The 21104-nt window shown below is 41.9% G+C and overlaps 1 protein-coding gene and 1 long non-coding RNA gene across 21 annotated transcripts in view; both read right to left on the bottom strand.

Moving 5' to 3' along the window:
• LOC115607365 (supervillin-like) overlaps positions 1–21104 on the bottom strand; it is a 138686-nt gene that overhangs the window by 61595 nt on the left and 55987 nt on the right. For 18 of the 20 annotated variants that reach the window (XM_030484682.1, XM_030484714.1, XM_030484705.1 and 15 more), the window contains 2 exons: positions 6321–6387; positions 936–1027 (listed from right to left, as the gene is read on the bottom strand). Coding sequence is in view for 15 of the 20 variants with exons in the window: in XM_030484731.1 (XP_030340591.1) it covers positions 936–1027; positions 6321–6387 (159 nt within the window). In the remaining 5 variants the exon portion in view is untranslated. The remainder of the gene's footprint in view (positions 1–935; positions 1028–6320; positions 6388–21104) is intronic. The other 2 variants (XM_030484721.1, XM_030484691.1) reach the window with 1 other exon arrangement.
• LOC115607449 lies at positions 8737–20770 on the bottom strand. Its single transcript, XR_003991237.1, has 3 exons — positions 20622–20770; positions 10317–10327; positions 8737–8750 (listed from the first exon to the last, which is right to left on the bottom strand). It is a non-coding gene; the product is annotated as an uncharacterized LOC115607449 (long non-coding RNA).

Here is a 21104-nt window from a genome sequence, read left to right on the forward strand (position 1 = left end):
TAAATCCATATCACTCTATTCCATCACTGTGTCAATGAAGTCTCTTTCTGAACATCTGTAATGATTATATTTAAAAGCAAGCATATCGGTTAAATTTTATGCTGGAAGAAAGACTCCTTTTTCTAAAGGAACTCTGCAACAAATAACATTAGAATAGCAAGCTAGTTCCTTTACATTAGGATTTGTGCATCTAGCCTTGTAGTTTGTCTGAAAAGGGCAAATAACATCAGAACACACACAATTTTAATCGAAGTTCTGAGGTCCACAACATCCTTGAGCGAAGGGAGCATCTTTGTGCCAATTATACATAGTTCTTAAGTCAAATGTCATCCTTCACCGGTCAAGAACTATTTCCCAGCAGATTGTGATTCTTTCTAAACAATTTAAGAGAATTGACTCTCACCACTACCTCAACTGCATCAAAAGATAAAGGTGGAACTGTTGTTTTATTCTTAACTTATTCAGACTGAGACAGAAGTTTAAAAGAAAAAATTAACAATCCCCAAACCCATATGCAGCACAGGTCCTTTAGCATGCAAGACTAGAAGTCATTGTGTAGTCTGTTGGTCATGCAAGCACAGTGATTCTACCAACCACTGAAGGGGACTGGAAAGAGCTGTGACTACAAGCCAAGTTAATACTTTTGAATTCAGTATTAATCCAACTGTACAAAGAAAGCAACCTCTCTGATGTTTTGAATTTCAACTACTTCTTAACCTATTGAAAACTAGGTAAACAAAGCTGAACTTTACGAAACAAGGATGTACTAAGGCCTTGTAAAAGAGCATTGTGGTTTATCCCCTATGCATACTTCACAGGGAAAAGAAAACTCATTTACAAAGCATCTGTGCCCAAGTGATTTTAACTGTGCATACGCTAAACTTCACATGGCGTTAAATTACCACTTGTGTTCATAATGTGTCTTCCTTACCCACCTTTTGGAAGTACTGCTAAGAGATTAGCATCAATATCCTTTGTGCTGTTTGCAAGTTCTTCTGTATCTTCAAATGAGAACTCCTTCTGAAAACTGAAAGCAACATGTTGTTTACAGAACTGTGGATGTTTCTGCTACAAATCAAATAAAGCCAAGATGTAACCAATTTATGGCAAGATAGTCTAATAGAGATACCAAAGAAAATATTTTCCATAAGAACAAAATAAGAAATAACCTCATGAAACTCACAAAGCCAAACCTAACATAATCTGAAACCTGCTTGGAACTGACTGTGACACATTTTTGCATTAAATTGCTGACTGGAGACTGCTTCAAAATGCTCTACCAGCAATTACCTTTGAAATAATCTATATCAAATTATTCTTCATACATATTAAAACATATTTCATCAAATGCAGTACTGTATGTACACTCCACCTAGAAGCCTTCTGCACGACTGCCCTATTGTTGCTACTCCACTGCTCTCCAGATATTTTCTGGCTTATAATACACTAACATGAGCAGCAGATAACTTAGTTTTGTACTTTGTCTTCTCAGAACAGCAAAAATAGCCATTTAGATGAAACAAAATATTTCTTTAAATATGTTCATTAAATATACAAATTTTAACTGTAAAATGTAGGTGCCATAATGGCCTAAAGTAGATACTAACTGTGCATAGATACTTTTTTGGAGGTTTACCCTCTTATGAGTAAACAAAGTGAGATTATTCTCTCCAATTATTAAACACAGAGAATTGTTGTATTCATACAATCATAGAATGGTTAGGGGTGGAAAGGATCTTAAGATCATCTAGTTCCGCCATTATGACTTATAAACTATCCCAACCAGGCATAAGAAAACTTACTACTAGTCTTAAAACCTTTAGTAAACTGTGTAGACAGATGTAACAGACACAAATCCACAGTGATCTTAGCTCAGTGATCTAAGCACAGTGACCTTAGAGCTGTGCCATGGCAGAGCTGTGCCATATGATTTACTGTCATCTGATTAAGACAAACTGCACAGCCTTATTGTTGGCAACTCCTTCTTTAGAACAGTTCTTAAATGGCTTTTTAAAGAATTGAATACCCTTTCATCAATGGTATTTGGTAAGAAAAGAAAAAAATAGGTAAAAAAAATACTCTGTACTTGCTATTCCAGAAGAACATTTCTGATTGAAAAGGGATTTAATGTGTAATGACTAATAACATTTTACATGAACTCCAGGAAGTATTTGCTTCTTTATAGTTTAGAAACAATATACCTTTGTAAGACATTGAGGAGAGAATAAACCTCCTCAAATGATATTAAAGAAACTGGGCCGTGTCACATGCAGGCACCATGCCACCTGCTGCAAATCGTCTCCAACAACTGCACTTAAAGAAATTATTCCAGGTACTGCCAAGAAAAGCAGTGTTAGCCAATACAAAAAATAGCAAGTAGAAGATGGAGAGGTGCAATAAGCTGTCCATTAGAGAAAACCGTGTATCCTTACAGGGTGAAAACACTTTAATGGAACTAAAAAAACAACCAAAACCAAAATAAAATAGCACACAGCAGCCACAAGGAAATGGGCACATATATCATCTGAGACTGGGTAAAGACTCAGACAGTTAACTGCATGTTCCTATATCCCTAACTCCATATTGACAATACTTGTGATTCTTGCTAGCCTCACAATGCATTTTTTTTTCTCACAGACACAGCTTCTGGAGTACCCTTAGGAGGAGAGATTCCCAACTTCCATTTGACAGGAGTTTCTACTCCTTTTGGTTGAGGATGAGTTTGAAAAATGTGAATAATATTGACCTAAGGCTATAAATCAAACCAAAATCTACTCTGTCAAATCAATTTGAGTACTTAAAGCTTGTCTCAAAAGCGCCAAGGGACCCAGCTCATCACTTTTGAATACCTGGACTTTATTTAGCAGCATCTCCAATTGCTTTCATAATACTTGTGACAGAGCAGCACCTTAAGTTTCTATAAACACGGGATTCTGCACAGAAAAGCATTTATCCGTACAGCAAAATCCTTGGTTAAATTAACTGCGCACCAACATCCACAACTGTGCCTCAGTCCCACATGAATTTCCAAGGGTAAAATCATACAGAAACAGGACTGGCAGTAACCCAGTGGTTCTAAGAAGAATTGTATTACTGAATTGCTGTGGACCCTAACCAAACTTCTAAATACTGTTAACTAGTTCAGCTCACTCGTGTCCCTTCCTCCAGACTCCAGGGAGTTCCAGGGACTCTGAAGCCAGAGACCCTCCAAACCCAGTCTGTTTTTTCACTAGGTTTCCATGCATTTGTTCTCAGGTCAGTGTTGTTGGTTTCCTTACTTATTTTTCTTACGAGAAATTTCCCACATCTACTCAGCTGCCTCAAGACAGGCTCTCTGTTTCATTGATTTTCATTGATTATCTTTAAATAATGTTCTTTACCTATTCCAGTTTTAAGTTATCTTTTTCGCATATGGTGACCAGAATTGGACAGTCTGGATTCCACACCTGGGTCTTAGCAGTGTCTTATAAAAATAGGAATTTTAATAGAGATATCATTATTGTATGACTAACCAGATGAATGCTGGGATTTACAACACATTTACCTTTTTGCATCTATACTGTTTGGTTGCTCTAACCTGCATGAGAAACTAATATGCCAAGGCTTTGCTTTCATCAGTTGCAAGTAACAGAAAAATTTATCAGCCTCCAATGCACAACTGTGCACTTAGTATTATTACATTACATCCTTTTTCTATTACTCCTCAAGGTCATCCAGTTCTTCCTGTACGTGAGCTCCCTCCTGCTTTGTACTGAGGGTGGCTTCCAACTTTGCTCACTGGCAGATTTCATTAAAATTCTTTTAATAACCACAAACTTTTTAAGCTTAACCCTCGCTGGGCCATATCGCATCATCACAGGTTATCTGCTTTGTGAAATCACAGTTTCCCTTATGCTATCATTTCCCATTTCCCTCTGGACAGGCTGTCAACTTTTATTTACCTGTTTATTTTTAAATGTTTAACTATTTTCATATACTGATTATTTAATTCGCAATGGAGAACTACTTCCTCTTCAGAGGCATTTTTGTGCTCTCTCACAAAGCTGCAGGTGGCCTTGCTTGTTTTAAATATTTGCACATTAGAAACAAAATATTTTAAACTAATGTAATGATTACTGTGCTTTCACTTGCAGAGATTGCTCAGAGACCAAGCACTGCTCTGAAGATGAAACAGTCAAGCCAAGCAACTGGGTATTTATAGATCCATATATAAAATTAGTCCTAAAAATGAAAGTAGGCATATTTAGGACATGTCACAGTATTCAAAAAGAACATTCATTAGGAATCTAAATTGAGTCAGAACGATGTTAAAGCAATTCCAAATAGTAAAAATTAAAAAAAAAAAAAAATAAATTACACTAGTCTTAAGGGTTTTAAAAAACATATGCTCATAAGTACCTCCTCACTAAGGCTTCCCTTTTCCCTCACAGGGATCTATCCAGCTGTTTCCCTGCTAAAGGAGCAGTTGCAGCATCAGTTTAGCTTCTTAAGCAGAGCCAGAAAGTCAGACTTGGATTGCCAACTACATTTTACCTTCTGATTCATCCACAACCCTATTCTAGAAATATCACAGCTGTATCTGCTCACCTGTGCTTTTCTTAATTTCTCAAGTCCTGCTACAAATTTAGGTGCAGATTCCGAGCAGCAGCACCGGGAGTTTCTGCACTTAACAGACAACATTCGTTATCAAAATAATTTAAGGCATACATGCATGCCTTTAAATGAAAACTAAATAAATCAGAAGTTGCAAGAATTCTTTCTTCTTAAAGTCCCTGTTAATTCCGGATACTGAAAGACGAACTTGTCCTTCTTTGCTTGCCCAAAATACACCTGTGATCATGTTCATGAAATACCATCAACAGCATGAAGTCCCACAAATTTGTTTCACACAGGATTTGTGTGTGGTTTGGTCTCGGGTTCCAAACAAACTCATTATATTCCCCAATGTTCAAGAATTCATACAATTCCTATTAAAACACAGGCAACAGTATTTCACAGCCTCAATAGTTTTTCTTTAAAAATGATGTATAATGTGGCATTAGTAGAGCATTTGACAGTCTCAGTAGTTATACTGCTCTTGCAACTTCCACAGTAAGTGTGGGCTGCTTCTATACATCAGGGATTCCAGGCTGAAAACTTCTGCTGCTGCTGCTGCAGCACAAAGTTTCTAAATAGCTGTCCCAGTAACCTAGTTACATGCCCAAAAGTGAGCAGAAGTTTGATCCAAATGCCACTAGTAACACTGCCCTGCCATCTGGGTTAAAGCTACAGGATATATTGAGATTTTGTGACTGAAACACATGCATAAAAATCCACTTGTATACCTGCCAGCTAGGTGCTTGGCATTCAATTTTCATCTCTTTCTCTACCTCCAGGACAATGTCTTTCCCTGGACTCTCACTTAAGAGGTCCATTCTACAAGTCATATCCTTCCTTCACTACTCTCATTTCTACTTTCGCCTACCTGCCTTCCATAACACAAAACATCTTTTACACCTATTCCCTCTGCCTCTCTACAATATCTAAAATCCAACATGGCAAGGAATCAGGTATGCTCCAGAAGGTGTGTGGTGACTGAAAAGATGCCTGCAAACATAAGCCTGGGTGCCTAAGGCTGGTGGATTCCTGTGCAGCTGAGCCAACAAAACAGCTGGTTGCTTGGGCAAGAGTCAGTTCCCAACTCCCAGACCTCCTCCCTGCACCATCATGAATGAGTCCAGCAAGCACAAAGGCAGACACGAAAAGCAGCTGGAGTCAGGATGGGAAGAGAGAGGGAATGTGACCTCCCACCTTGCTTGGCTGTGAACTGTATCCCTTTACTCAGCCTCACGGAAAAGTGCCCTAAGACTGCTGGCACGAGGCAGCACGGCCCTGCAAGGAAGCACCAACGTCACCTTTTCATTCCTGTCTGCAGTGTCCCCCTCCCATGTGCTGACAAAGCTCTCCGCACAGCTGTGTAATTAATTCACCTACTTCAGCCACCTTCTTTTTCAGACAGATCAGCTTTCCAAGCTAGATCACGACATGTCTGTACCGCGTCCATGCCATGCAAGGAAAAACGGGCATTGCAGTGGTAGCAGGCTCAGCGCAGAGTGGAACATTTCCCTTAGCAATGTCAGCTATAAATTTCACATTACTTAGGAGGCAGTTGGTGTCTTCAATACCTGTTCAGAACATCTGTTTTATGCCAAGGCTTAGTCCTGTGAGAGGACCAATAATCAATTTCCCTGACAAAAGAACAAATGCAGATTGAAGCAATGACTGCAAGTTACAATTGCGCAACCAGTCATCTGCACTGGGCAAGAAAAACTTAATCTTACCTTAATGCTCTCTTCCTTTGGAGCAATCGCGAAGGTTTAAATCTGACTGAGTTTTCTTTGTCAAAATCTATGAAAAAAAAACCAAACCACACCATGGTGAAGATGCTTTAATAAACAGTGAACTTATAGGAAACTAGTTTATTGTCTCCAATCATAGTCCTTTTCCAGTGGAAAAGACTGTACAAAGGCCTTCCCCCACAGTCAAAAGAGCATAAGCTGGCATGTCCAAGATGGTGATAAACCAAAGCCTTGCAAAAATGAGTACAGACAGTAAATATATCAAAAGCATCAATGTTTTATGGCACTGCCATGTTCTAACCCCAGTATGCACGGTGTAGCACTGCAGTGTGGAGCTACCATTTAAACTCCGTGACTCAGTTTTCCAGCTTATAAGATGGGTGGTTGATATGTTTATGAAGCACTCTGCAAACGAGAAATACTTCAAGCAGCAAGAGCCTTTTTGGCTGCAGCCTAGCTGTATTATTAAAATTGCATATTCACTGCAGAAGTCAGAGATGCCCAGCTGAGGATCTGTTGCAACGACAGTATTATACCACCCATGACAGAAATATTTCTGAAGGTTGTCTACTGTTTTGGAAGCTCCCATTTTTGTCTGAATAGCCTTAGAACATGATTTCAGAAAGGAACATGTGTTTACACTGGGAGCAAAACTGTGTCAGATGCAGCCTTATATTCCAAAAGTATGGATTACAAAGCCAGCAGGATCCCAAACCTTTCTGAATCATAGCAAGCAATGGGCAATCTCGTCTCTCTCCCCAAGATTTAACTTTTTCTTCTCTGCACTCAAGGGCATCATCAGAGGGTCTAAACGATGACCAGTGACAAAGGGGACCAGTCATCCAAGTACTGGCTCCCTTCATTCAAGGAGGATGCTATTAAGAGACCTTAGTGAACAGCTAGCCAGGAAGCAGGGAGCACCTGGTCTGTAACTCCTGTTGAAAAACATGAAGCTATCAGTAATTTACTCCTAATGAGAAAACTGCCTTCCATGCCCACCTATATTAAGCCAACTACCCCAAGACCCTAAATTAATAAATAAGTGGTCTCTGATGCAGTATTCATTTTATTTTTCTAAGACAGGCCTGAATATTACACAACCTGGACTTTAAGATGATTCAAAAGCAGCTACATCCCTTTTACTTTACCTCAGAGCTGAGATTTAACTATTTCAAAGAAAAGCCTAACTGCTAACTGGCAAAAAAAATATTTTTTGCTTATACAAACTATGTTGAAATCTAGGTAGGATGTTTGTTATCTTTGCAGAAACGGTTTAATGAAACTTATTATAGCTGACAACATGGGTTCTTATTTAGAAACTGTATCTTCTGTCTATGCCTTTCAAAATTTTTCACCCTCCTCCTCTCTTCCACCTCTCTTTGTCACCTTTCCAGGTATACAGGTTTAAAGAAAAAAAAGATCATTTTAATAGCTTGATAAAAGAGACTTAAAATGTGGAAAAGACGCATTTTTTAGGCATCTGCTACAAGTTACTGCAGATTTCAGGCAGCTTTGCTAATAGCTTTCTTCAACTTTTATAGGCAACTTTTCCTGGTTTTGTTAACATTCATTTTCTCTTTCCAAGTAAATGGAGAATAAAGCATGCAGATTACACAGAAACATCTTGTTAGACCAAAACAGAGTATTATAAAGAAAACAGTATGAATGGTATATAAATCATTGTATTTTACACGACTCCATGTCATAAGTGTCCTCTAAAAAGGCCTGATTTACATTATTGTGAGAAGAGTCTGCAGCAACTTAAAAAGCCCAGCTCAGTATCAGCTTAGCTAATCAGAACCAGGCGTATTTCAGATTTACAGCGTTCTAACAGGATATAACCCATCCTATAGTTTTTGGCACTAAAACAGCTGTCCACCATGAAAACCACAAGTAGACCACAGAGAAATTCTCCCTACCCTAGCCAAAACCAGAGACGGGATATGAGAAGGGAAGAAAGTAGCTTTCCTTGCTTTGCTGGGAGAAGGGCTGCTAAGAGGGGGCACACAAGCCGGTCTGAGACTTGCTACCATTAAACACATGCAGTAACATTCATACATACCACATATGTAATGCCTCAAAAACATCTTAAAACTTTGCTGTATTTCGCAGGGGCAAGCTCCTCTCTTCTCCCACACACAAACACAGAAAATCAACCAGACAATTATATCTGTTACACAGTTCTGATATTTTATGTATTTCCTCCTGTTCAAATTAAACCCCATGTGGGAGGATTAAAGTCCAATAAAACTTACTACAATGAAGAAGTCTTAAAATTAAATACAAACACAGGAGAAAAAGTAAAACAACTCTGCTTCAAAAGAAAATAAATATACCCATAAAAGAAGTATCGGTTTAACACAGTCTTAATTCAATGGTTAATTTAAAGAAGAAAGCCCACCCTCACAGTACCTGATACAGAGAAGGAAAATCTTTGCAACAGCATTTTGTTCCTTCCTTCTTTCACTGAAGAATTGTAAACATGCTCATAACCACATTAAAACAATCTTAAATATTTGTATTTAAAATTGAGAGTATATTTACAGAATTGCAAATCAAACTTGCTCAGAAGTTTAACCATTTGTTCGGTCCAGTCCCCTTCCCTCTTAGGCACAAACTACCGGATAAAAGCGCTATCTGTAATTTAACACAAGGGAAATTAAAAATGCTTAATTTATATATATACATATTTAAAAAAAAAAAGGAGATGCAACCTTCCAGTGTTACTTAGTATATTTAAAGGCCCTAAGTCAGTGGCAAGCTAAGCTAATTAAAAGATCCATCTAATCGGATCTTTCAAAAGTGTCCTTTAGGAAATAATTGAAATAGCCTGGGTGACTAACTGCATACTGATTGCTAAAGTAGCTAATGTAGCTGCAGAAGATCCACTCAAACGATATTTACACATGCATACATATATACGAGAGATTAAACAGCCACAAATTAACTGCATTTTCTTCTATCTACTTGGAACTCTTACCTTGCTCCTCAGAGTATTTAACATTTCCCAAATAGCTGGAGATCCAAGGATTTCTGAACATGGTTGCACAAACAAAGGATTCAGCAAAGAGAAACTACAATAGCAGCTAATTCTCCAGCAGCCACAGCCCTAGGCCTGTCTTGGCAATATCGTGTAGAGATTTTTCATAGCACAGGACTGGAGCTGTCAGGCTATCGCGTCCCAGAGAGTACAGTAAATGCATAGCAATAGGCTGCAAGCTGGAGCAGCTCAAGCCAGTAATCAGATTACAAACAGAAATTAGGCACATGAATGTTAAAACAGATTGGGCAATGGTGATTGGGAGATTTATAATATTACCACTTCAAAGATCCAGCCAAATCACACATTATATTCCTGCAAAATCAATGCAGAACTCTTAAATCCTCATATTTAAGAGGAAACGCACAACAAAATAAACCTCCAAGAAGATGAATATTTCTTTCATATCTCTAATCAGGATAAACTGCAATGCTTGCTTAAGAAAAACAGCATCCAGGCTGCCAAAAAAGTGGACTCTGTTAATCGTATCATTATGCTATACGTTTTGCCTAACTGTTAGTTGGAACATTTAAAACAGACAAGATTTATGGATAACATATGAGCAAAATTACTGGTGGGGGTGGGGATTTAAGAACAGACACCACAGCTCGAAATATTTTAACTTGAGACAGAAGGTGTAAAATTGCACAAAAGTAGTGTCTAGCTACCATGGTTTTTTATTAAACAGATCTGATGGATTTTTGGATTGAAGAGAAACAACACTTTATAGTTAATTTTTAAAGTCTGCAAGTATTTGTTTGAAATGGTGTAATAGCCCCTGGCTCAGTCTTCCACACTGAACTACCTGATGGTCTAAGACACATGTGTGCGCACACATACACACAAAGCAGTGCACATTAAATATGTGACTGAAGCAGGTCCATGCACTTAACCCCATCCAACCAAAGGCACTAACTGCCCACTAGCTTCCCTCCAACAGACTTCTTCCCTTCAAAAATATTTCAGCTAGTATCAGTAGAAAACTCGCCACAAGCCTGGGGTTGTCAGGGCTGTGAAAAGGTAGCTTAGAAACACAAGATTGAAGTTCTTGACTTTCATTACCTCTTTTCATGATGCCTGGTACAACAGGACCCGGATCCATGCTGGGAACCTCTATGTACAGACAAAATGTAAGCAGTGATGCTGTGAAAGGGACTGCTCAACCACAAGTGATAATTATCAAAAACCTATTAATTTCTGTTGGCTCACCACGAAGTTGTATTTAGCCTGTCTAGGTCATCAAAACACTGTTTTTCATGCTAACAAGTTCTTGCCATGGATAGAAGAGTATGTGCTCCATCTTGTCTAATGCCACTATTTGTATCCATTTACTTCTTTTTAAACATGAATAATGTTGGAGTCACCTTAACCAAAGCACCTTTGCTGATATTTCAACCTATTAGCTGATATTTCAACAGTCCAGAGCTCCCTGAACAAGAGTAATCTCATATAAGGAAGATGGCATTGAAGCCTCTGACTCACCAAGTAACATCCTCTGTCCAGAAATATTCGCCTGTAACCTTACTGGCGCTCACACTTAATTCTAACCACGGCACTACCCATAGCACACAAACCAAACATTGCTGTGCTCTCTTGACCAGCTGCGAAGGCCTACATGTACTCGAGCCTAGTACATACAAAAGCAGCAACAAAAAATGTACACTGTCTACACTGGTCCAAACTTGCTGTTAACCTGAAAATCCACTTTATGGCCTAGACATAAGCACAGATATGCTTAAAACACCAAAAAAAGACAGTGGAGGAACAAAGAGGCTGCTGGTAACAGCTAACAAGGACATTCTGGACCAGTAGCTGTGCGGGTATATCAGAGATAGACACACAGTTCTGAAGAAGTTCCTTCTTTCCAAACCCTGCTTGAGTGAAGACTGCTTACTTGATCTTGTGAATAGAGGTATTATTACCTGGAGCATCTGTATCTCATCTGGTACACAGTAAGGGAACTGTTTCTCATAAAGTGCAGATAAATAACACTTATTTGATAAATCTTGTGGCTGCAGTCTTTAGCAAGGTTGAAGGAGAAGTTAGACTTGACAGCTGAGCTGATGCAATAGCTCATAGCTGCCAAGAGTCCTACCCATTCCTCTCTGTGGGACCTCTTTTAGGTCCTGCTCCTCTAGTGACCCAGTCAGATGACTTAACCGTTAGTAAATATTCCCTTTTATTATTGTTGGGTATGCTTTCCAGGAGATGCCAGAACAACAACAACAACAGAAAAAAAGGCACAGCATCTTATGATCAGGAAAGGGATCAACTCGTCTGGTTAACAGAGGAGGTGAGCTCAGCTTGATTGTCATACCAGTGTCTGGCAATGTCCTGTATGACAGAGTGGAGGGGTGTATTTGTGGAGGGAGGGATCAGGCTCCCACATTCCCCTGCTGTACACTATCTCCAACATTTTGTCCTCAGCATCCTTCTGGTGAATGAGGTGCAGAAGGTAAAGCATGCAGACCCGCAGAAAGACAGAAAAACTCCAGAGTACCTTTCCTAAATGTGTTTATTTTAAATGGGTTCTTGCTTGTGCTGTGTGAATTCTACTTGAAGAACACGGTAAGAAGCCAGTGTCTCCAACAGCTCTGGCTGCCACCTGGGAAGAAATACTTGTGATAGGCTGTGGTGCAAGTAGGACTCGTCTCCGTACTGTTTATGGCTGGCAGGACAAGAATGCAGGGACCATCTCATGGAACCAATGAGAATTCTTACAAAGTAAAGCAAAATACCCAGTAAAAGCAACATCTGTACCAAGGTCTTCACAGAGAGCTTCAAGCTCTCTTCATGTTAGGTTGGAAGGGGATCACTATTCATTGCTCTCTGCAAGGTATCTGTGAATTCACATTCATGTCACTGCTGTTAGTACTGAAACTGTGCTACTGTACTACTGTCCAGAGTTTGTTCAGTGTCACTTCAAGATGAGAGGTATACGTCAACACTGCCTCCAACATTAAAACTCTTAAAACTATGAGATGCTGGAGCCTTAAGGTATTACACCAATGCTATGTGCTTCACACAGATCATTGGGAAGATATAACTGTAGGTAACTGACAACTTCCCTCCCTCCTTTCCATCAAAAAGGGATTACCTGTTGCAAGACACGTCTCTGTTCTGCCCCTTCACCAGCTTTGGCAATGGAGAAGACACCTTGGTAAAAACAGTAAGTCAGCAGGGTCAAGCCATGCTACAAAGAAAAAGAATTCTTAAGTTTATGTTTTTGCTGCTTGTTTGGAAACAGCAGGTTTAAGAACAAGTCTATCCAGAAGAAAAGAGATCCACCTCCAAATACTTGATGAGAGAAGAAGAGTATTTTATCCTTCAAAGACATCCAGCCTCCAGGACCTAGAAGTATGCTCAGCCAAACTACATTATCAAGGCTGTGTTACAAATCAGTAGTAATGTTCTCGTCCTCCTCTGCCATAACTAATTCTTGAGCATTAGCAGCCTCCAACATAAGCAAAGAGAGAACAACACTTCAGCCCTTAGAAAGAGGGGCAGCCCAGCTGGACGTTAAGTTTGCAGTCATCTGGGCAAAGAGCTAGAGGTTAAGCATGCATACATTTCAAATCTGAGACTGCTCATGAAAGACCAGCTGCCGGCTAAATGTTGTTCTGAAGCTTTCCACAGGAAGAGAGGGAAAATATCTTCCTTTTGTCTGGCAAAACTAATCACTGTAATCAAAGCTGGAGTTTAAACGGCTTACAAAACTGTTCCCAACTTCCAGGGCTGCCAGCCCCAAAGCACCGAAGAGTTGTGACTCAGGTCCCACCAAGATCAAGTCTTTTTTCTTTCTGAATTTTGATCACTTATGAATTTATATTTAGCAGTGTTACTCTGTGATAAGGAGAACACGATACTTTGTTGTGACTTGCAGTTATCATAAATATAAAAATCAAAGCATCCCATGACAGCTGTTTGAAGAAAGCCTGAAAACAAATAAAATCAAGAATGCAGAGGAAAGAAAATCCACAGTGACTGCAAAGACACTTTCAGCAAATATGCTAGTTAGGTAAACAGGAGTCCAAGCAGCACGCAAAACTGAAATGATCTGTATAAATAAGATAATTAAAACACATTTTCATCCACATCTCATGGGTAGAGATCTAAAGAAGCTCATGAATTTTATTCCACTGCTGCTCTTCCGGACAAGGAGAGCACTCTTGGAATAACAAGTCAAAGCGAGCTGTACCAAGACCTGAGATGTTGTGGATGATCACAGGAACGAAGGTCAGAAAAGAGGGCTAACCCAGACCACGCTCTTCCGTCACTCCATCTGACCCTCGCTCCCAGGCTACTCATCCATCCCAAACCACCCTGTCAGCTTTTGGCATGTAGGCATGTGTTTCCAAAGGTAAGTGGCATGACGCTGGAAGAACCTCCCTCCTCGTATTTCCCCTTCCTCCCACTCTCCAGCAATGTCTGCCAACATGTTCAAGAAATAATTTAACTAAAGGACAGATAAAAAAATCTAACAGAAGATTAATACAGTAGTATAATCACTTAACAGAAAGTTAACATCTCAAGCCATGTTCAAGCATCCCAGCTTGCAAACACAGTACGATTCTAGATTGGCAATGCCAATCCATTTTGCCTTCTCCATTCAAATCCCATGTACCTGGCCAAGTGATATTCTCCTAAATGGAGGCCATTCGTACAGACTTTTAAACCAGGATAAAGTTTCTTGACATGGCATCATCTCTCCAGTGGAAAGCAAATATAATGCTTTTCACTTTGCTGTTTTCCCCAACTCACTCTGTGCAACCACTCTTGAATAGTGGTCCTGGCAAGATTCCTGTTCAGGTAGTGATTCTGTTTTGGACAAGTCTTCAGACAACCTTCAGCACTGTGCTGTCCGTGTGGTGTACTTTAAAACAGGTCATATGCAAAGAGATCAAAAAAGTGTAGTAGTAAGTGTTATAAAGGGGACTAAAGTATTTTAGTACAACATGACAGATGTGTTAAAAATAATATGGATGGTCTTTTTGTACTGGGTATTTACTCATGTGCTCTGGAAATAGGGAGAACACCACACACTAAATACCCCCACCTTCTAGCCTCCAGATTACTATTTCAGATCTGAAATCTTACACAAGTCATTAATTTTAGCAATGAATTGCTCCTACAAGGAGATTTTGGTACCTTTCAATCTTGCAACGCATTCTAAAAATAAAGAACAAGAAGGTAATGTCCCCTGGCATTCCTACCTCTTGTATCATTGCCCACAAAACCGTATGGAAAGACTGTACCGTAATTAAAAGATCTTTACGGTTTTCCTCTTTAGCAGTAGGATCAGTCTAGACTAGCTCCTTAAAGGAGGTTCAAAGGCCACACACAGACCCCTCTCATGTGGTAATCAGATATACCAGTGAGGCACATTATTTGAATTGAGTCAGACCTATTTGTCTGTGGGCCTGAAACAGTAACAGAAGATGTCAAGCACAGAGCAGGGTTAGGCACAGGCTAAGCAAATGGCTGGAAATGAGGATAAAGCAGGAACTCATCCCCCAGAGTATGTACAATTTAAATGATTAAACAGCCCAGGGACTTTGAGGAGACATGGGTTTCTACCTAGCAAAACAGTATCTGAGAGCATTTCACATCATGGCTCACCGTAAGGCAGCTGCGGTTCAGACTGTGCAGGCGCAGGGTTAGCCACGGCTCTGTGGACATCCTTCACTGAAGTTGTGACACAAGTAGCAGCTTCTTTACTCCTGCAGTGAACAAGACCTTTGCTGCTGCAATCGCCAGGGGCTTAAACTGCACTTGGGAGAGACTGTCTGCAAACTGTCCTCCAAACAAGCGGCCAGTGTTTCCAGGACAGGTTTCCCCATCTCCTGACACTTTTAGTCTCTTCAGTCTGCAGAAAACTTCCTGCCAGATTGCAATACAACCAGCACAAAGGGGTCTCCTTTCCTGGAGCAGCAAGTGGCCCTATGCAGCTAAGCAATGCAGAAAGCCCAGCCATGCTACTGAGTTTTCTTCAGGCTGCTCTTTAACACCTCTGCACACGTGTGAGAGCCCAATAAGGAAGCAGAGAGAGGCATGCATACCACAGGGAAGAATTTATAACAAAGTTCTCTGGCTCTTTGTGATAGTCATCTAAGGGAAACATCAATTTTGTTTACCACTGTGATATGACATTTCACAGGCCACATCATATCCCTGCATACTTACCTTGAAATATAACTGTCATTTCCAAGCCTCAGGCAGACAGCAGCCTTGCAGACAACAAATCCGTGACCCCAGCTCCCATCCTGTTTATAGCATGTTGCAATGCTTTCTCAGAAAATGAAATATTTAGTAAAAGAAGAAAAAACATGTACTTTATTCAAGGGCTGACGGTCAAGGTAGGACAGCTCAACTACACATACTGCCACTGAAAATAATGTCACTATGAAAAAGCATGTGTACCAGGCTTAACTTGCATCCAACATGGCTCAGCAAAAATTCATGAGGAAAGAAAATCCGGTTAGCACAGTGATGCTGCACTTCTGGAGCCTGTTCTCTAGAGAGCAGGTTCAAATCCATAGCAGCCATTCCTCTTTATTGGCTTCATACACTCCCAACGCCCCTGCAAAGATCACAAACACGCCCAGTGCTCAGGAGGGTACCCATCACTAATAGTAAGTTAATCACAAGTCAAATCTGAAGAGCTTTCCCAGAGTTGCCCAGGAAAGCTTGCACGCATCTGCTTGTACTGTACAGTACTAAATCTGTGGGGGTTTAACTACAGGAAAAACACAGACTTTTTTCTTTTTTTTTTTTTTTTTTAATAAAAAGTCTTCTTCCATGTGAACATTAGTTTTCATGAGGTGGGTATGAAGCAATCTAGTCAAGCCCTGGTCTGCACAAAGGCAGTGGGTGCCAATATTCCCCTTCTCCTGGGAGCAGGATCATTGCTTTAGCCAGTAACAGTCAGTCTTCCAATAAAGGGCATAAAACTGCACAAGAGGAGAGAAGAAACAAGTCCTGAAGTCATAAAACAACAACAAAAAAATTCCTCTTAGTTCAGGTGTGCCTCTGAAAGCAGGCAGCACAAGGAATGAAAACACACTTAGCAAAGGCCACCACAAAGCATTCCAGTATGCGGGATGACAGCTTGAACTGGTGTCCTAAGGTTGTAACCAAGCGCACGAAAGGCACACCAGGAGCGGGAGCTCCTGTCATTAAGGTCTGCACAACAGGGGTTTAGCTTTTAAAGCCGCGTTCGCAGAACCCCCGGCTCTGGCGGAGCAGAGCTGGGTCGCGGACAGCGGGGCTCCGGCGGCAGGCGCTAGCTGGCAGCGCGCCCGCAGCGCCGCGGTACTGGGTCGCCTCTCACGGGGTCTGGGCTGGATCCGTTCTGGGCCGGGCGCTCCCCGCCGCCATCCGGCATGCTCTGTGCCGGCCGCCCCGCCGCAGCTTGCCTAATAAGGCCACACGCGAGTTGACTGGCTGGCGGCGAGGTCACCCAGTGTTCACCCTGCGCGGCGGCAGCCGGAGCCTGCCCGCCTGCCCCCCTACCCACCAGCGCAGGGCAGCCCCGCCGGCCCCCGCAGCCCCGGGGCTCCGGCTGCTCCCACGCGGGAGGGTAAGCTCAGCCAGCAGCTCGCCGCTGAGCGAGACGTACTTCGGCTTTATCACAGGCAGAGCCAAACTGCACCGAGTTCAGGTTCAGGTTTTCACCACAGCACATTTTAGGACCACTAGACTGGAAAAAATAATCAGGTTTCTCGCTGCATGAGTTGCTTGAAAGTAGGGCAGCAGCGCGGGGATAAACAGCCACCTCCACAGCGCTGAGGCAGCTGACAGGTACTTGTCAAACACCAGAACCAAGGGAAGTAGATGAAAGCAAGGTAGAGATACTCATCTGAACACTACTACTTAATTATTTAACGCTTTTTATCAGTTATGGTGAGATTCACTGCAATTCAGACAGATGGCTTCAAAAGTAATGACTTACTGTCCCCAAAATAGCTGTATCTAGCAAAAAAACCCAACCCCTGCTTCTGCTGCTCACTGCCTCTCCTGCGATTCAGACTAGTTTTTCCTTTATACCTTAAGGTAATTTCAAGATGCTCAATTTGGACCCCATCCTATTCTCCTTCCCAGCACAGCGCCTGCAAGGAAAGCCAGGACCCCGCTCCGTGGTTAGAGCCGGCAGACAGAGAGCCGCAAGGGTCACCCCCTCCACGGGGCTGCTCAGATAGCTTTTTACCTACAGGTCAGTACAGGCAGTGCATTTCCGTCCTTTATTCCCCCCCGCGCCTGGCGCTGAACAGTAAAATACCAAGGCAGTTCAGATGTTATTTGTACCCTGATATTTCTAAAGTTGGCATTCAATTTTCTAAGCACTTTGCCTTGAATGAAGCATCCCCAGTGAGGGCACTGCTGGAGAGCTGGCAAGACTGTCCCCAGTCAGCAGGGACAGGCACAGAGAGTGCAGGTCTACGGGAGGGAGCTGGGCAGCAAACTGAGCATCCTGCCCATTGCCCTGGAAACGTGTAGTTCTTGTATTTTGTAAACTCCGTATCTTAGCTCCTCAGTACTAGCAAAACGATACCACGCTGCTGGGTATTTAAACCCTCTAAGGCTTGAATACCTACCTAATACTACCAGATATAACAATACATTTACCTAATGATTCTCACAGCTAGAAAAATCTCTAACACACAGGGAGTAAAACTAAACCACGATTATCACCCCACTGAAAAACCAAACTACCACAGTTATGTCCTGTTCACGCAATGAACCTGGGGTTCACATCATTATAATTAAAAGCATTAACATTTATGGCCAACTCACTCTTTAAATAGTGCATGTTTAAAAATGCAGCTGGGAATCATGCTGACAGTTTGTAAGCTTATCATTTTGGGCTGAAGCTGTGCCCAGATGCACACACAGATCTTGGCTCAGAACTGCTGTTTTTCTGCTCAAAGTCTATGCTCACCCAATATATGCTTCAGGAATACAAAGAAGTGGGGCACATGCATTCAGAAAAGGGCCAGTCAGACACGATTACACACAAGTAGTCCTAAAATAAGCTAACTCACTTTGTGTCCAATTTGCTTAGATCAGCAGCACAGTATGCTCTTATGACTAATATTAATAATGAATGCTGTAGGAAACTAAAAAACACATTAGGAATGAGACAAACTAGGGCATGGGTGGTGAGGCCCTGGCACAGGTTGCCCAGAGAAGCTGTGGCTGCCCCATCCCTGGCAGTGTTCAAGGCCAGGTTGGACGGGTCTTGGAGCAACCTGGTCTGGTGGAAGGTGTCCCTGCCCATGGCAGGGGGGTTGGAACTAGATGATCTTTAAGGTCCCTTCCAACCCAAACTAGTGTATGATTCTATGTGCATTAAACCTGTTCACAGAGTTTTAGGAGGAAGTCAGGGTAGCCCTGAACTATGGAAGTCAACACTTCACAGACATACAGGCTGGGACGAGAGAAAACCTGCTGGGCTTGCACTAGTTGCTAGAGGAAAAGGGTTCACCCATTTGTTTCTAGTCTCTCAGAGTACACACTGACAAACTCTAGGTGCCAGGGGGAACATTGTCTCTCCTCTTTGTTAAAAAGGAGAATGTCAGTAAACTTGGGCACATACAGAAAAAAACATACTGACACTCACTGGTGACACAAGTTAATTTAGGACCGTTTGTGTAACTGCACACTAACAGTTGCTTTCAAATGCTTTTATGCTTTCACAGTTTTAATCTTAAATAGGAGGTACAGTAACAGAAGTAAAGAATGTTACTTTTCTCCATTCTAACACTCCCATTTTCCATCTTTGCTCACAGACACTAAAATTCCAAAGGACAGGCTTTAGGAAGGAATTTTTGGGACAGTTCAGAAATACAGCAGGATCTCCTCCACTGTGCTAAAGATTGAAAACAATGAAAAAAAGGTAACATTTTTTTAATCCATATTCTGAATACCTTATATGCAAAAGGACGCCTAAGCGGTAGAGAAGTCACCCTCACAAAGCAGCATGGCTTTTTCATTCCTCAGGACAAGGCACGGTTATTGTACTCAGTTATACCTGTCTGGTGCAAAGCTACCAAGTAAAGTTCTCACTGAATTCTTCAAGAACAGGGTAGAAACATAATTTCAGCAAAATCTATGCATATCAAAGGTGATGCTGAAAGAACAGAGTAATGGCTCACATAACTACCTAACCTTTAAATCAAAGTTGAAGATTTTTTTTCCTCATACACTCCCCCAAACAGGCTCCTTCCCCAGTAACCTTACAAGAGTCAACTGCCACCCCAGCACTCCGTCACTCGAGAGGAAATACATCTACCACGTAATGAACAATTATGTGCTGCAGGCACACAGTCACTGAGAAAACAGATGGGGTTTCAGTGAGGTAACGAAGAGGTGTTCTTCCCCTGGTGTACAGATGGTCAGTTCAAGATCAAAAGCAAAACCATCATGACTTTGTTCAAATGAAACGTGGTGAGCAGAGAAACAGCCTACAAATGAAAGAACAAGGGCAGCTGCTTGGGGAGCCAGGAGATATGTTATAGTCCAGCTTCACTGAACCACCTTGGGAACGTATAGAGGACAGTCCCCAAGGCTAGTGCAACCTTGATGCCTGTGTGATGGCTGGAAAGGAATGCTCTGCCACACCACAGCTTTTACTGCCACAGGGAAGGAGCTCATCTCTACTTACCCCAAACTTCATGCATCTTCCTGAGACTGGACTGTCATTCCCAGCTCTACTCCTTTTAGTATCCTAGTTGTCAACATTGCCAGTCCTCCTCTCCTGATTTTATTTCTGCTGCCCTCTGCATACTTCACCTTCCTCCTGCACCCCATACTATGAGTAATCAGACTGCACTCGTCAGTGTTTCCAAATCTACCTCTACTTCTCCCCTGGCTCTTCTCCAGCTCCCACTGCAGACTCTCCCATCAGAGACCCCGTCCCACCCCACTGGCTCTCTTTACCCACCCTACCACACCCCAAACCAGGCCACCTAACTGAGCAGAGTTTTGGTTTCCTTCTCCAGGAGGCTTCAGTAAAAGGCTGTCCAATTTAGCAGACTTAGAATCATAAAATCATACACTGGTTTGGGTAGGAAAGGACCTTCAAGATCATCTAGTTCCAACCCCCTGCCACAGGCAGGGACACCTTCCACTAGACCAGGTTCAAAGCCCTGTCCAACCTGGCCTTGAACACTGCCAGGGATGGGGCATCCACAGCTTCTCTGGGCAACCTGTGCCAGTGCCTCACAACCCTCATTGTAAAGAACTTCTATCTAATCTAAATCTACCCTCTTCCAGTTTAAAGCCATTCTCCCTTGTTGTATCACTACATGCCCTGTAAATAGGCCCTCTCCAGCTTTCTTGTAAGCCCCCTTTATGTACTGGCAGGCTGCTTTAAGGTCTCCCTGGAGCCTTCTCTTCTCCAGGCTGAAAAAGCCCAGCTCTCTCAGCCAGTCATCACAGGAGAGGTGCTCCAGCCGTCTGATCATCCTTATGGCCCTCCTCTGGACTCGCTCCAACAGGTCCATGTGCTTCATATGTACTTGATATTTACTCACCCCTCTACTAGGCAAGATCTGAACACAGGAAACTGAGGATGTGCATTGGTGAGACCTGAACCAATGTGGGGCACACAGAGCTTAACTTCAGCACACTACGGAGTAGGCCAACAACTGGAGCGCGATAGCGTAAGCATGCTGATAGTCTTGGACATTTTTCTTTTGCAGGTAAATTCCCTTAATCAGTCAACT

Source organism: Strigops habroptila, chromosome 1 (assembly GCF_004027225.2).
Source record: "Strigops habroptila isolate Jane chromosome 1, bStrHab1.2.pri, whole genome shotgun sequence".
NCBI lineage: Eukaryota > Metazoa > Chordata > Aves > Psittaciformes > Psittacidae > Strigops > Strigops habroptila.